General features: G+C 33.6%; 1 protein-coding gene across 2 annotated transcripts in view; it reads right to left on the bottom strand.

Moving 5' to 3' along the window:
• The window catches only part of LOC126823266 (breakpoint cluster region protein), a 62,039-nt gene that overhangs the window by 24,855 nt on the left and 19,635 nt on the right, over nt 1-17,549 (bottom strand). Inside the window, exon 2 of one of the 2 annotated variants that reach the window (XM_050551981.2) lies at nt 15,356-17,494. In XM_050551981.2, coding sequence (XP_050407938.1) covers nt 15,356-17,309 — 1,954 coding nt within the window. In that variant the 5' untranslated portion in view covers nt 17,310-17,494. Of the gene's footprint in view, nt 1-10,071; nt 10,165-15,355; nt 17,495-17,549 lie in introns of those variants that run through there. The other variant, XM_050551982.2, reaches the window with a different exon arrangement.

Here is a 17,549-nt window from a genome sequence, read left to right as displayed (position 1 = left end):
ATGTTGTTACTGGTTCATGCCTTTACACACTTTTCAGAAAATCATTAATCCAAGTCATCTGCAATGCGAGGCCAGACCATTCTGTGGCTTTCTTTTAATGATTAAATTATCAGTCTTGCACTAAAACAATTTGTGTTATATTATGTAGTGCTAAAGACATCTGGCTGCAAAATAATGATTCTGGGGTTGGTTTGGAAAAAAATTCAAAATGCTTTTGGTTTGCAAACATTCTTAAAAAAGATTATAGCAAACTTTATTGTAAAACGACCTATAAATTCCTAAACTACAGTGGTTTATCAACATGTCACTTAATTATTTAGTATATTTCATTTCATTTCATTATCAGGTGTGCAGTGCCGTTTAGCAGCAGGAAGTAGAATGGCACCGACACAAGCACGGTTACCTGTCACATACAACGGTGGTATTAAGGAATTCGATAATAAGTTCTATAAATTAAACATCCTCTATTTTATATATACCATATTTTATTATCTACATTCATCACAATATCGTCAGTGTAAAAGATAAGTAATATAGAGTGTAGTTAAGTAGGATATTAAACATCCCTAATATGAGTTTTGTTGTGTGAATAGGGAGAGTAAGTGGAAAAGTTGGTAAATAATCCTTTGCAAAAATTATTCAAATAGTAGACATAAAATATGCATCATACTTAGATCAGACTACGTCAATGAATACTGTTCAGGTGTGAAATCTAAATTTCACATTTCTGTATATTTTGTAAACAACGTGGAGAATACAGGATGTTTATCTTATTACACAAACAAAACTTGTACCGTAATAGAACTAAAACAGACTGCTCTAGTACCTTAGTACAGTGGCAGAGTGTGCTTATTTTCTTAAACACCTGATATCATTTTCCCCTAGGCTTATCTGTAAGAGACATGGTCAGTTTATGTATGTAGCTGACTGTTGGGTTTTCATATTGACATTCAGTTTATTCTGATGCTTCAGGTTTTTTGTGTTTTCATTAGCCCATTTGGTGCCGAACAGTAGACTGTTGAACCCCATTTCATGTCTTTTGTATTTGTCATTGTCCCTTTACCATTTTAGATTATCTGTGTTGTTCTGTGCTTTTGTTAGACAGTTTGTGCTTCACTGTCTATTATGAAATACAAAGTAGGCTATTACATAAACATGTTATATATATATAGCTATCTCTGCCTTTCTTAAATGGGAGGGGTTATATACCTGCTGTTTACTTGTCACCCGTCACATACATGTATTTGATTTTTTTAAATAACTGACTTTTTTTTTAACTTTATAAAAAATACATTGCCGACATTATTGAGGGGAATTGAAAATAAAACAAGATTTTATCTGTAATCTCCATTTCAGTCAACTATGCTATCAATAACTAAAATGTCAAATTTACATGTTCCAGTAGATTTGGTACTAAATGTTTATAGATACATGTTCCAGTAAACCTGGTACTATAAAGAGACAGTTAGTCCTGTGTTTGTAAACAAATTAGGTTGCTTTTAAGTTAAAAGTTTTAACAGCATTGTCATTCTCTTTGACACTAAGTGGTATTACCTTTATACTCATCTAATTCGGTTAATGAAAATAAAACAATTAGGTAGCTGACATCAGTGAATCACTGGTATTAACATGACTTTCAGAAAAAGATTTAGATTAAACAAAATGTTTTACAATTTCACAAAGTATTAGCTCGTTCAAATATTTCTTAATTTCTCTTCTTTCTACACAGCATTCATCTTCAAAAAGTTTTAAGTGAATATTTTAACAGTGTGTTGACATCAATCAAATTGTTTTCTGTTAATTTTGTTCAAAAGAAAACTGTACATGTTTGAGAATGGTGCTGATAGTTTCATTGATGATGTTAAATCTGTCGGTAAAGAATTAAAATCAGTGCTGGTTATTGTAAACAAACTTTCAACTTTTACAGCCCAATGTACTCCTATTGTTATGGTGGCTGAAAGCGGCCATTTAGATTATCGTGTTTCTAGATACATCGAGGCAGTTGCCAATTCGTCAGCTTAATGTCGACTGGTGACTTTCAAAAGACGATATCGGCACCTTTTTTGGCGACCTTTTCGTCTCTCTGGCTTAACGGCAACTCTCGTGTTGTTAACGTCGCCGATAAGCCAGTACGACAAAAAAGTCGCCAATCGTACATGTTACACAATACATTTTAATTTAACCTATCGTCACTGAAAATGTCCATTTATCACGATCAAAAGCCCAAACTCATCCAAAATATCCTCCATTCTGATTTTCTAACGAGAAGTAAAAATCTGAAAGCAGCCATTGTGCATGTAACTAACTTTCGACTTCTGAGACGAGAGTCGCTGTTAAGCCAGCACGACGATAAGGTTGTCGAAAAAAGTGCCGATATCGTAAAGTAATCGGCGCCTTTTTTGGTGACCATTTCTTCGTGCTGGCTTAACGGCCACTCGTGTTTTGAAAGTCACGCGTCGCTGTTAAGCCAGTACAACGAAAAGATAGCCGCTGTATCTAGAAACATGATTTAAGTGGACGCTTCCAGCCACCATATTTTGTTGTCTTTATTTAATAAATATACTCCTGTACAAGATTGTTGGCCTCAAAAACTGAGCTAGATAACCTTAGTTGGCTTACTTTAAAATATGGCTCTAGGACAATTCATCCCCGAACAATTCGTCCTTTGATGCTGGCATACCGTTATTTCAAATAATGGTACAGGCAATGTGCCAAGTGCACATTGTTTATACTAGTTGAAATATTGGACCCGCGTGACGTATTTCATTACAATGCACGTGCTGGATAGTGTCTGTATTTTAAGTTGTGTAATGGTCTCGTGCAAGACATTGCATAATACTGTATATAGATATAGCACTCGTGCTAAACGCACTCATGCAATATCAATATATTATTACTACACATAATGTCAAGTAAAATGGACAGGTGGACCCTCATGCATGTATGTGGTTTTTATATCCTGTTATATAATAATATAGTTTACACTGAAAACTCCGCATTTCCAAGGGAGGTTTGTTTGCTTTTCATTAACACTTCCATCTCTTTATATATACACAATCAAAAAAAAAAAAACCTATATATATTATTAAAAACAAGCCTTAGGTCTACTTTAAAGAACATTTAACATTTTCATCAGTCTGTAACAATAAGGTTCACACATAATCAAAATCAAATACTTTTTAGAGGTTATTTGAACTATTTTTTTACTCATTGATATATGGTTGACTATTAATTACACTTATTTTCTTGTTAGAAGTGATAATTCTCCTTTCAAAGATTAAAATAAACTAAATAATAAGTCAACAAATTCCACACATTTTTAAAATCATTCATGCATCATAAAATACCCAACCCTTTATTATGAAAATGTATTAATAACTTGGTATGAATTAATAGCCTACAAAGATTTATCTGCATCAAAAAGTTTGTTGTTAAAATATTTCACACCTGTAAAGTCGTAAAGGTTTATTCAATCAGTTTTCACAGTTTTCAAGCATATTATTCTTAAATTGAAAGTTACATGTAAGTCAGACTTTCAAATTATTGTAATGTAGAGAATTCAAAATAAAAGTTTCAGAACACCAGTGTGCTGAAAATATTTTGTTCTTCAATTGATTCAGATTTGTAAGCCTTACACTTACATGTTATTTCCATTATTATTATCGTGCCTGGGGCTGATTACTCTGATTTTGTTACAGAATGCATCTGGCAAATCTAATCTAATTTTCAAAGTTGTGCAACAATCTCTATAAAAAAAATCCTGATGACAAAAAATCAATAGAAATTAAAAATGATTGCAGCCATTCTAATTGTCATGGAAACCTTTATAAGATACAAAGCTGCATGGTATTTTTAGCCTTTAATCGAAATGACTGTGTAACATTGATTTTTTTACTCCATTCTTTAATCAAACCTTTTTTTACATTATCCATATTGTTTAATAATCTAATATAAACAAAAATAAAGACAAAAGCTGGACCCCCAAAGAGGGAAAGATCTATAGTTTTACTTATCACATATTAACTATAATGTTATCGGAAATGAAATGTTTAGGTGGTACTTAATTGAAAAAATTTTATACCACAAACTAACGTTACTTCAAACTAAATAATATGGTATTATACATGTATGAACAAAAGAGAAATCTCCCAAAAGTAGTGGGTTTAAATATGCAAATAAAACACGATAATGATCAACAAAACATTTTATAGGGGTTCTACGAAACTTGTTTCTTCGATTCGAAAAGGGGTGCTATATAAAATAAACCCATCAAATTTGATCTCCCTTGTTTCATATATAAACAGAGCTAGGTTAAATTGGATTATTGCAATATTTTTAATGCTATCAGTAAAATTTATATACAGTAAACCTCGCATAAGCTGGATTCGTATAAGCCGGATGTTTGCTCGACTCGGATAAAATCCTGCTTGTTTTTCTTATTAAATTTCTGCGCGTAAGTCGGATTTCCTTGTTGGATCTTTGCTCAACTTCGATCCAAATGTTTGGTCAATTTGATCTAATTCTGCCTTTTTTCCTTTGCTTAAGTCGGATCGGCAGTATGTTCAGAATTTGACTAAGCCCGTTTCGTACTGATGGTCAAAACACGGTTAGTTATTCCATGCACAGAGCCCCAAAATACTTTCCCTTATCATTTTGACTCAAATCAGCTTATTTGACGCGACGCAATCATAGAATTTTCCGGGAAAATTTGAAAATCTTGCTGTCTGCTGTACGAGACACTTTCCGGGAAAATTTAGGACATTTTTCAAAGATGGCGACAAAACTGAAGTTATCTACTAGCACACACAAACAAAAGCTTGAAATGTGCCTTTGAATCAATTATTATCTGGCTCTTGCAGTTTATTTTTAATCGGGCTAAGATTGAATTTCAGTCTTCGGCTAACTCGGATCTTCGCTTAACTCGGATAAAATTGGCCAGTCCACTTAGATCCGACTTATGCGAGGTTTACTGTAGTATGATTAATTGGTTTATTGAAATTATTGTCCAGCCCAAGTTATCCACAAAGCTTATGATTTAAGAGCGAGTCCACGAGAGGACCATGCAGAGGGTGTAAGTCCTGGGTCGGGGATTTGGACCAAATTTTTTTTTTCTGTGGGTTGGGTTAGTACCCAGATACATCCCCACAAAATATTAGGTTGATTCAGTTGATAAAATCTGGCGAATTGAAAAAATATTTTTTTAATAGAAAAACATTCAAAAAATGGGCTAATTTGGAACTAAATTTGGATGATCTGGTATTCTGACACACACAGAGTTTTAAGTTTCTACTGCCAATGATATCTTGGTACTGGCCAGATACTTAACTCTCTCTGAAAGTTGAATTTAATGAAAACCAAAATTTGAGGGGCTATAGTTCGTTCTTGGCAGGGACTAGGACCAAAGAATACGTATGGACATCTTTATAAATTTAATATTTACCATTTAATCATTAGCAAGGATGATTTAGAATTAAGAGGGAGAAAAAAAATGGATTTAATGTCCACTGGACACAAAGTAGGTCATTTTGGGAAGAACATATGGTGATGCATATGTTTGGTCATCTTTACTAAGTTTATATATATTCCATTCAGCTGCCATCAAGGATGATTTTGACTTGAGAGAAAAATGAGGATTAAGGTCTACTCAACACAAACTAGGTAATATTGGGACTAACATATGATACAGTTTTATTTCAATAATTCGCGTGCACGAAAAGAGTGAATTTGTGAGATTGGACAGACTAGACCATGTTACCTAGAACCATGTTACCTAGAACCATGTTACCTATGCCACTTAACTCTACGACATACCTTATGATCTAAAGCACATGAGTTAGACCACTTTTGACTTAACCAAGGGACAAGTTTCAGGAATGTCCAATGATATTTACACAGAATAAATCTTATATGAATATGATAATCGTAATCAAATGAAACATATTTCAGCTCTCGGCTCAAAGATCACAACGTTGTGAATAGCTGCAGGGGATTCGTAGCAGCATCTCCAGTACGTTCTCCTGGCTGAAAATGTTCCGTGGAGAAATATTACGTTGCCCATGGCATGGAGCAATTGAAATGTTTCTGAGGGATGTGAAAGCTTGCCATGCCAGCCCATACATTTATACAATTCCCTGCTATAGAACACAATACAGATACAAATGAGAATAATCATTGTCTGATTCTGCAAAATTATACACCAGTTCAGTTACGCTCCTTCTCTACGATGATCGTGAACGTCCGATTTTGTCACAAAAACATTATAATTTTTAACCAAAATAATACATTTGGCACAAGGAATGTTCAAATAACAAAATATAGTATTAATGTTGATAATCAATATTCATTTGAACTTTTGAAGATAGTTGTCGGTCATAAGTAAAAGAATAATTGCATGGAAAATACTGATTTTTACACATTTTTAGAATATTGTAGCACACTAGTGGGTTTAGTGCCAGTCAGTTTGTTGCTTCTGACATACACTTGGATGAATGCCCTTCATGACCACACCGAGCAGTTCTAGGTCAGACTCGCCAAGAAGCAGTTACATACGTTTTAGGGTGACATAGTTTTCAAGAAAATGGCCACTTTCACATAACTCACAAAGTACTGCAGGATTTTAAATTGACCACTTGCCCTATCAAACCTGACTAATATCAAAATTTTAGGATCACAACATTTCAAGTAGGAGCATTTTGAAATTTGGGCAAAAAATTGGTCGAAATACAGCAAATTTTGACCAAAAACAACAATTTCCAGTTACACCGGAAGTTGTCAGTAAAATTTTTTTCACTGCATCGCATGACTTCTGTCGCTTAGGGGTCCCCATAGACCAAGTTTAGTATGATTGAAAACTGCTGACCCCCAGGGTTATTGTTTTTTTCAATTTTTGCATGCTTCTCTCGCGGACACGTTCTTAATACAGCAGCATTAATTGAGTGTAGATTTATCAAATATGAATTCTTATGTATAACCAATCTGATTTACACTATGATTCAATAAAATACAATGATCTTTCAGAGAATTGGAGAAATAGTCTGGATCCTAATACATAATATCTAGGAAGTTTATTGTTGTTCCAATATTCCTGCCCATGTAATACTATAGGCCCCCTACAACATTTATAAATCTTTTCAAACATATATATATTAACAAATATTATTTAATTGTTTTTGTATGACCTGACATTTTAATACTGACTGCGAAATAAATTTAGGGTGTTCCAGTAATTCATATAATACTTATTGACATAGTAGATGCCAATTTCTTGAAATGACATTTTAATGTGTTACAAACCCATAATTCATTGAATAGCAAATGTACAGTCATACTGTGTATAATACACATCCTTTGTTATTAGTTTGTCACTTATAGAGAGAGAGTGTTTTACCCCACTTGACACAAAATAGGTCACCTAAACCCTTGTTACATACAACTGGGAAATCGATTCAACTTAATTGACTAAAAAAAAACCAGACCTTATGATCTAAAGCACATGCATTAAACCTTTCGGCCACCCAACTCCCCGTAAAGAAATAAGAACTTTTCGAGAAAACAAGAAATGGTACCAAGTGTACCCTGTTAATGTTCATTATAAAACAAACCTCTTTTATAACTGTCTTTTTATTATACAAATTGATTGATGATATCTATGTCATTGAGTAGGCAAAAATACTTCAAAGATATGCAAACTGTTTTCCGCACAGTGACTCAGATTAAGCTAGATTACATTGTTCTCACAGAACCAAGACACATTCCCCTCCTTTCAAGTTCCAACCCATTTCACTCAGCTTTCCTCAATTCCTTCCCATTTTCGCAATTATACTTTTACAGTGTTGATAAATGAAATAATTTATGAAACTAATTGCATTCAAATGACCTACATGTATCCTTGAATAAAATGTGATCACTTTCAAAACAAGTTATTAAACCTGCACCCAAGCATCATATTCAAATGAGCAAGCTACCCACTGAAGAATAAAGTATTTAAACCTTAATAACCGAAAAGTACCAGTAGGGTTTTCTGTGGAGGGTTAATTTGTGTCTGTCCTTATTTATAGTTGTGTATAACTGGAATTTCATATACACAGTGTTCACTATTCTTTCCCAGTTTGGAGTTGGTCCCTGACCAAAATTATACATGTACCTCAGGAAAAATATAGTTAGTCTCAAAATAAGTGCAGTCACTGCAGTTGGTCTCAAAATTATGCATCAGCGACTAAATGAATTAATAAGGTAAACAAACAATGCCAAAATAGAAAGCAAAATACCAAATACTTAATATATGTATGAATATATCTGTGTATAAATATGATTGCTTTGTTTGGATATCACAATACGGGCCAGTTTTTCAAAGCTCAAATTAGTAAAAACTGTTATGCGTTCAGTAATGAAACAGGAACGCCTCAATGAACTAATGACTCTTGCGTGTGAGCGTGACAGACACAACAGATCTTGGCAAAATTGCCGACCGGTGGTCAAACTTGACTAAGCATGGACGCTTGATGAAAATATGAGGACATGGTCATATCTTTGCTAATCTATGTATATTCACCACAACAATATGTTGAAGATATAGGACCATGTAAATTGTACATTCTTGCAAAATTCTTAATAAATAACATGAATTCCCATGCGTAGTACTAAATTTTACTCATGTTATAATGAGAATTCTGCAAAATCTTCCTCCAAAGTCCAGAAAGTGGCATTTCAGGGACTGTAGATTCAAAAATTTCTTCTGGGGACCAAGTCCCAGGACCCCCTAGCTGCTAGGCTCGTGACTGTATCACTCGTCTTAGGGGCCTGTGCATCAGTCAGTCTCATTTTGGTTAATCACCTCCCCCCCCCCCCTAAAACAAAATTGATATGTATGTCCCTGCCCCTGAGGACCAAGTGTCTGTCATTTGAGAAACACTGAGCAATGTGTCTTTTCAGTCACTAACCCAAAGCACCTATCATCCAAACTATGTGCTTTTTTTCTTATAAGGGTGGTGTAAAATAACTTGGGTGATTCAGTGTAAAGGAAAAAGAGTCTGTAATCAATATTGACCCAAGGATAGCAAAAAATCTTCACAAGATCTTTCTTAAAAGGAGTAAAGATAATACTCAGAAATTGCTTTTTATAGTTTTATAGTCCGTTTTAAATTGCTTCCTAGTCCATAATAAAAATGGATATAATCATAAAGCTCATTTTACTGCTTATGTCATTTTCTTCTATTACTGAGGAAGGACGCCATTAGTCCGAAACGTTTACTAATAAATTAACATATCAACCTACTAGGAGTTCGTCTATCTTCACTGGTTTGAGGGGCTACCTACCTACTCATTTCTTCTATTTTTCTGCTAAAAATCACTTCATACATTAATATTGCATTATTTATCAATCTGACCAAAAATTCATTCAAGTTTATTCAGAGAAAAAAGTTGATGAACACAAAACATTATTACAGGTACATATTAAAGGAGCTAAATCGCTAATATTTGGGACCTACAAATTGACACAAATGGGTCGCAACGTATATACATGTAATAATGTAATATGAATGTATATAACTGATTTACATTCAATCAATTCCGTTTTTACTCTAATTTCAAAGCAGTTATGTTCAGCGAATACACCAGAAGTCTCAATGGAATGGCAATCTCTAGCGACTGGTTATTCCAGTCTATACCGATAGTATTTATTGGGCATGCTCTCCAGATAAAAATATGACATGATTTCGGGTCACTTGTTACAAATTGCGCTGAAATGCATTATGGTACACGATTCGTGTACCAATCGTAAAATGTTTATTTTGTCTTAAATATTGGATATCAGAAGGCCCTCTTTTCCCGGTAAGATCACAACACCAATGTTAATTAAAATTGACAAATAATTTGTGTTTTCAATGTCGATGGTTTTGGATGATACTGAGTTTGAGACTTAGCTACTTTAAGTTACCCCAAAAAAGTTCAACATCCCTTTCAACAAAATCCAACATTTCTTTAAAAAAATCTACTTTTCGTACTAGTGGTATCTCAATTTTAAAATAAGACACAACTGTATGTCCCAAGAAAAAGGAAGTATTTACTCACTGGAAACTCTAAAGACTGAATACATAAAATGGCCTTCAAACCCTAAACAGTACCCAAATATCCAACATCGCTGTAATGACCAGTTTTGAATAATTTGAACAAAAAATACCACAGCTGTTCTCTTAAATCAACAGACACGAGTATGAGCACTACCAACCAAAACTCTGAAAATTTAAGCCAGCTATCGGAAATGTTTGTTCAGTTGGCGCTCAGAATGTTGCTTTAAATACAGCTTACAAAGACTTCACATCATGCCACAAAATATGGTGATTTGTAGGAAAAACTGAATTATATGTCTGTATCTGCAAATATTTGGTCCAGTAAAAGATATTTTGTCATTCCGAGAGGTCCAGACTATATTTTGAAAGTTTGTAATAGGAGCCATATGTATGGGTCAACACATGTTTACCAACCCTACTCAAAACATTCTCAAAACAATTGCCTCCTTATAGCTCAGTGGATCATGTATTAAACATTTGTCAAGTAAATTACAATGTTGTGGAAGATTCAATATTTATATTGGGTTTAAATCAAAGAATTATACACTCCCCTCCTCCTGACTGAAATTATTTACCTTCCACTACGAACAATATTGTCAGTAGATTTAGCCAATGTTTGAATTTATATTTCTGAATAATATAGTTTAAATAAATTTCTTGTACATATGTGGTTAAAAAAGGAAAGCCATCATATCCTTATAATATAATAATGACACAACATACATGTAGTATCCCATGGTACAGTATCATATCCTTATCATGCAACAATATCATATCCCTTATAACAAAGTCATATCCCGATAATAGAAAGGTGAGACAAAATCATATCGAATGGTCGGACATCACCATTCCTAAAAAAGAATGGTGGATACAACATTGCCCTATAAACTTTATAAACTAGTACTAGACATTTTGCAGGAGATGTTTTAAAATTATCAATGAAAACAACAAATCCGTGTCTGACAAAATGACAAGCACCCAAGTTCCTGTGCCTGGCAAAGTATGAATTTGTGCCTTACAATGTGTGACAGACGTCTTATTTCCAGGCTTGTAGGTTCGGGGGGATCCATATGGGGGAATGGAGGTGGGAGGTGGATCCGCTCCTCTTTTTCCTTCTTTTTACTGTTTTCCTTTATTATTTATTAAAATATAAAACCAGCTCAATTCCTACCCACCACATAACTAGATCAATTGAACTCTTTAACTTTGCCCTATTTGTAGAATTAACTTTTTATTTGTGAACTCAAGTAACCTAGGTAGCAATGTCATCATTTATTGAATAAGAGAGAAAATCTAATCAATCATACCCAATCACAAGACACAGCTACTGTTTTGAAGTTATATTTGAAGGGGATTTTGATCAATATTTGGATTCTATTGTACAACATAATGTTGTGAATACAAATACCACAGGCCTGACTGTTTTTATTTCATCAAAATAATGGCAAGATAAATAAACTATGATGGTGGCTTTGACAAGTTTTTTGAGAGGGTTTGTTTGTGTACAGATTAAACAATTGAACTTTAAAATGAAACTTTCTAAGTTAAAGTAAACAAACAATTTTATAAGTAGAGTGTTGTTACCCTAGACTACACTACTCATGTATAAAGATTTCAGGTTTAAACTTTAACTTTTCCAGTTCTAAAAGCCCTGATTGATATTAACACCATCTTTAAATAATGAGATGTAATTCTCAGTTCAAATAAACATGTATACAAAACATTGTATGGTTATTCTAAAATAATGAAAGATTCATGTTTTTTTGTAAAATGTGTATTCTAAAAAATTAATGGAAATCAAATATTTTGACAGCTGTGCATGTCAAACTGACACTTAAGAGACCCACGCTGAAGGACAAAATATAAATCAACACCACAATGGTTTTTATGCATCATGCTAAATATGACAAATGCTCAGGCAGGTTATGTAGTGAAATAAGAGATGATAGTTATACAGGACTATTTTTGGATATGATTCCTATTTATAGCCACTATATATAATATGCATGCTCGTATATGAATCAATTAAAGATACTTTCCCAGAAAAGTTTTTGTCGGGTGGTTATTTCCAATAAAAGTATGGCAAATTTGCTATATATATGAAAAGTATATATATAGACACCCAATTTTACTAGAAAAATACTGCATTACCCGAAAAATGCCCATGGGGCAAGCACTGGGCAAAATTGTCAGGGTATCACTAACTGGCAACCCGACTGTTGTCTGCTAGCTTATTGTGTGCACTGTGGCCTATTCTTATATTGAATTCCAACTGACAAAGGATCTTTTACATGCACGTCAATATATACACAGGACCTCGGTTTTTCGTCACATCTGAACAACTAGACAGCTGTCCTTGTCAGGCCCTTCGTCCTGTACCACTGACAAGGGGAAACCATGTTGGAAAATCCCAATGAACTTTCTGGGCCAGTGCAGGGATCGAACACGCAACCTCCAGGCTAGCGAGCCAGCGTCTTACCCACTTAGCCACCGTGGCTCTTTATGGGTTAGCAAGATTAAAATTACATTATGACATATAAGTGTATCTATACCAGGAAAGTGGTAACATGAAATATTTCCTGTCATGGTTGTCTGCCATAGGATTCAGCAAAAATATTATACATGTAGTAGTGGCTTTAACTTTCCCAAATCCCAAATGAATAATTCATATACCAGAACATTAAACCAATGACAATCCATAAATCATAAACTCTCCTCTAACAATAGATCTACATGTATATACAACAGGTACACCTTAATTATATATACACACATTTTTGTGAGATTTTTGTTCAAATTGACGAACCCCTCTTCATTAAAGGGCGTATGGCTCTATTTTGGAAATGGTTCTATAAGCACATATTAATATTAATGTAATATGAATGTATGTAAAGTGAATTATATTCAATTTTTGAAAAAAATATTGTAATTTCTAATCAATTATATTCGGTGAAATACGTGAACAGTTCAAATTGAACGGCAGTTGTTTACGCCTGCTTAGTCCATTCTACACGGTTTTCTATTATTACTATTTTGTCGTTTGTGAATCAGCCTTTACTAATTACTTCCACATTGTCTTTTAGGACAATATACGACGCATGTACTAATTATAAAATGTTCATTGTGTATTAAATATTAAATATTAGGATCCTATATTTTCACGTCAAGATAACAACATCAATATCGATTGGACCTATCAATATTGAATTCTAATTCATGTTTTTAATTTTGAATATTATGGAAAATGTTAGAGAGTTAGAGATTTAGCTCCTTTAATGTTGTTAATGTTGTTAAATATAGAAGACAATCTTTGTACACAGTGACTGTACGACTTTCAATGAATCAAATTTCTCCTTGACATTTACAAACAAACATAGTTTGTACTACTTGAAAAACATTTTTTGTCAGTGTACCCACATCACAAAGTTATTTTGATACAAATGAGGACCAATTATTTGTATGAAGAAACAAGGACCATATTGATTCATTAATCTTGCAGACATCATTTAAAAATGGTTTTCCTCAATTTTGTTTCCATTGAACAATGTCAATATTTTTAAATATATGTCACATTTCTAAAGTAATGGCAATGAGAATTATCTGTTATAATGAGCTAATATGGCCCACAACCATTGCTGAAATAAATGCAATAGTACTTGTAAGCTCAAATTTGTTTACCTATTTCGAAATGATTGCAAAAATTAACCCTTTAAAGGTGACAAGCGTCTTTGATTTAGGTAATAATTCAAAGTACTGGATTGGGTTGATCTGGTGTGTTCTTTTAAAGTTTTACATGTAGGCTGAAGTTGGCTTGTTTCTTGCTTTTAGTTTAATATTTGGCTGACTGTGGAAGACAAAGGCGCTTATATAGTGGTTCAAATTTAAACTATATGAAACTTTATGAAAATGGCAATTTTATTTTCTGTCATCATAAATTTTGTTTAACCCTATTGATTATTTCACTTGTTTTTCCCTTTTCAATTATTTTATTAATAGTGGAATAAATACTTCTCAAAATTCTCAAAGGACTACTTAGAATTTCCGATTAAAATCCTTGATTTAGTACATAAAATGTCAGTCAAATAGCTTTTAAAAATAGTGTCTGTTCTCAAGCAGAGCTAGTTGTAGACAGTATGCATTGATTACAATACATGTATGTACCTTTTCTTATCATCCAACCCAAATGACTTGATTATTTTCCTTTCCAGGCCCTGTACCACTGACAAGGGAAACCAAGATGGAAAATCCCATGGAATTTTCTGGGTCAAAATGAATAGATCTATCATTAATCTTCAATATCCATGCAGCCGCCTTACATGATATATACCATACTAGAATAATACAATGTTATAAAAAAAATACTTCCTTTTTCATGTTTTGGGGTTGCCTCTATTGTTGTGTACACATTTGATTTTCAATATATAGGCTACATTTTCATTTTGATAATTTGCCATAAATATTTTGTTGCATTGAACTGGTATAATAATGTGTAGCCAACTTCTAGTAACCTCAAGAATTGTATAATTATCTTTAACCATGAAGATGTTTTATAGTATATCTAGAGCTACTATTTATAACTTATATGTGGATTATGTATAATTATGGATAGAAATGATGTTTCAGACTTTCATACATGTCTTTATATAAAATGTACCAAAATGTTTTTGTTCATTTCTTATTTTTAGATCTGTCCCTATTATATGTGTAGTATTTACATGAATACTATTATGATTCATCTTAATGTATGTTTTTATTGTCAAGCCCCAAAACTTGTATTGTCAAGTGCCATAACTGTCATATTATTTTATTCATTTGAATGTGACTCATATGATTCAATAGATATTATGTAATGTTAACAAATAATATTCTAATAATCAGGACATAATATGATCATAAAACATTTAAAATTCAGGGTATATGAAGGAGGGTTGGATGGCTGAATGGTTAGCGTGCGCTCGCTGTATCATAAAGTCTGTCATTGAGTCGACTGGCGTGGTTTCGAATCCCCGGTTGTACGTGGCAAGGAGTAGGGTCGCCTGTCCAACCTCGTGGGTTTTCTCCGGGTCCTGCGGTTTCCTTCCACTGGTACTTTTCTATGTATGTAAAATATTTTTAATGCTGGGCTGAAAATTCACCAACTTTCAGATTAAAGATTATAATGTAATGTTCATGGATAAATTTTGAATCAAAAATCTATCCCACAATCAATCCTTGGGGGGCATATTTTGAGTAAGTGCATTTAGACCACCATAAATGTAGATAAGATATAAGTAAATCATACTTACATATATTGTCTTCACTTTTATTATTATCACTATCTGTTGAATCAGTAGAATTATCACTTTTAACTACTACATCCCCATTACTGTAATCCTCATCATCATCATCATCATCGTCATCATCATCATCTTTATCAACATTATTACCTGAACATTTATTCAATAAATCTATCTCTTTTATATTTTTAAAAACATCATGACTAAAACTAGTATTATTATCATCCACTACTTGGGTTTCATTATTGGATAAATCATCACATAATCCTGAATCTTTGCTACCGTGAGATGGCTTTTGAAAAAATGGCATGTTTTGGTACACATCATCATCATCCTCCTCACTAGCTGAATCACTTGTCTGTGTAACCACGGCATTAATAGTCCAATTCTCATAATTTGCCTGTTTCTCTTTCCTTCGTTTTGGTTTGTCTAAAGGTGGATTAACAGGTCGAACAATTAGTTTCGAAACATCAAATTCAAATGTACCTGAATTTGTATTTGATTTATTACTACCATTTGACAGACGTTTACTATTACATAGAGGATAATTAATATCTAAACTTGGCGTTAATCTTTTGTTTACACTTTCTGTGTCACTATTAGAATAGTTTTTACTGTCAATACTTTCAGTTGAACCCCTGAAATTGTCTGTTTCCTGGATTTTCCGATATGTTCCGGTCATGTTTTTACTCTGTCCTACATCTACACTACCGTCCACCACACGTTCACGTCTTGAGGAGTAAAATTTCTTCATACCCAAATCTGAATCAGTGTTCTCTGCTAGTGAATTACTTATCTGAAAACTTCTTACAATACTAGAAGCACACAAGTCTTTAACACCTTTTACCTTAGGTTCACTACTTTCATTCTGTGTTGATAAGATTGGCTTAAATGGATAATCCTTGCTGGTCGTTAATTCCACATTATCATAATTACTGGCAATTCTTGGCTTTATTACCAGTGCACTGATAGGTGAATATGAATTTTGACTAGGACAGCTATTATCTAATGTTCCGCTTGGTGAACATACATATAAGTCCCGCCCATTTTTTGTATTTGTTTGGATTTGTGTATCTTCTTTATCCGAGCTAGTATGTAAACAGAGGTTGCTCTCTTCTTCACTACTGTTATATGTTGGCTGTGTTTCTATACTGTGTTTTATATTACTGATGTCAAGTACTCGATTATCTTTTAGTATCTTTCTCCGGGGAAGGGGTACTGGCTTGTGGGCTTTCTTGATATCTTGTTGAACATCAAGCTTGGCTACTATGATATCCTTCTCAACATAACCTTCATTTACCTTTGACATATTGACCGATTCGTTAAAAATAACAGTGGACTGATTAAACTCACTGGGCTCTGTAAACAATGGCGCACTGTCACTCAGTGTTCTTTTAAGAACAACAGGACACTCATTTTCAATGTTTGTCTTTATCACACCAGGTTTAATGAAGGGGTAAGAGTTGTTTTCTCCTGAGTGCAACCAAACTCGTGTCGCATCCAAATCATCAAGTGAAGTATTTAGACAGCTAAGACTTCTTCTGGCATCAGAAAGCACAGATTTCCTTGACTTGGGTTTCAAACTCGAAGACTTAACTTTGACTATATTCCGGTCCGTAAACGTATTATTCAGCAACAGATCAGGTCTCTTTCCAATAAGTTTTGATCCGCATTCACTTTTGCCTAAATTATTTATGATTTTTTCAAGGCACTGTTTTATAAACACTTCTTGATCTAACGATTTTTCCAAACCTAAAATTTTATCCTCGGTCTTTTCAAGTAAATCTTTTAAATAATCTAAACTGAAATTAGTTGTTTCGTGGTCTGTCTCGCATTTTGATAACGATAATGACCCGATATTGTTAGAAAAAGATTTACTCTGACGACAAAAGAGGAAACCAGGAGGCGTGTCGTTTGGAAACTTCGATCGCCATATGCTGTGTAAGTTAGGGAGGTCTTCCATGAAATATTACCGCGAACAATGTTTCAATATTTCAATAAATAGTCGAGGAAATTTTGTTAAATCGATTGTGAAAGCGTGACACTTCCGCACAGCTTATTGTTGTCTCAAAAATGAGGCGTGTCTAAAAATGACGTCAAAAAGGTGTTCCCCCTTGACAAAGGTATCACGTGGTAAGGAATCTCCACCTGAAAATAGAAATATGACGTATTATTGTTCATTTAAGAATTGTCATGAAATGAA

Source organism: Patella vulgata, chromosome 6 (assembly GCF_932274485.2).
Source record: "Patella vulgata chromosome 6, xgPatVulg1.2, whole genome shotgun sequence".
Lineage (NCBI taxonomy): Eukaryota > Metazoa > Mollusca > Gastropoda > Patellidae > Patella > Patella vulgata.
Note: the sequence above shows the minus strand (reverse complement) of the source record. Positions and strands in the feature narration are given on the sequence as shown.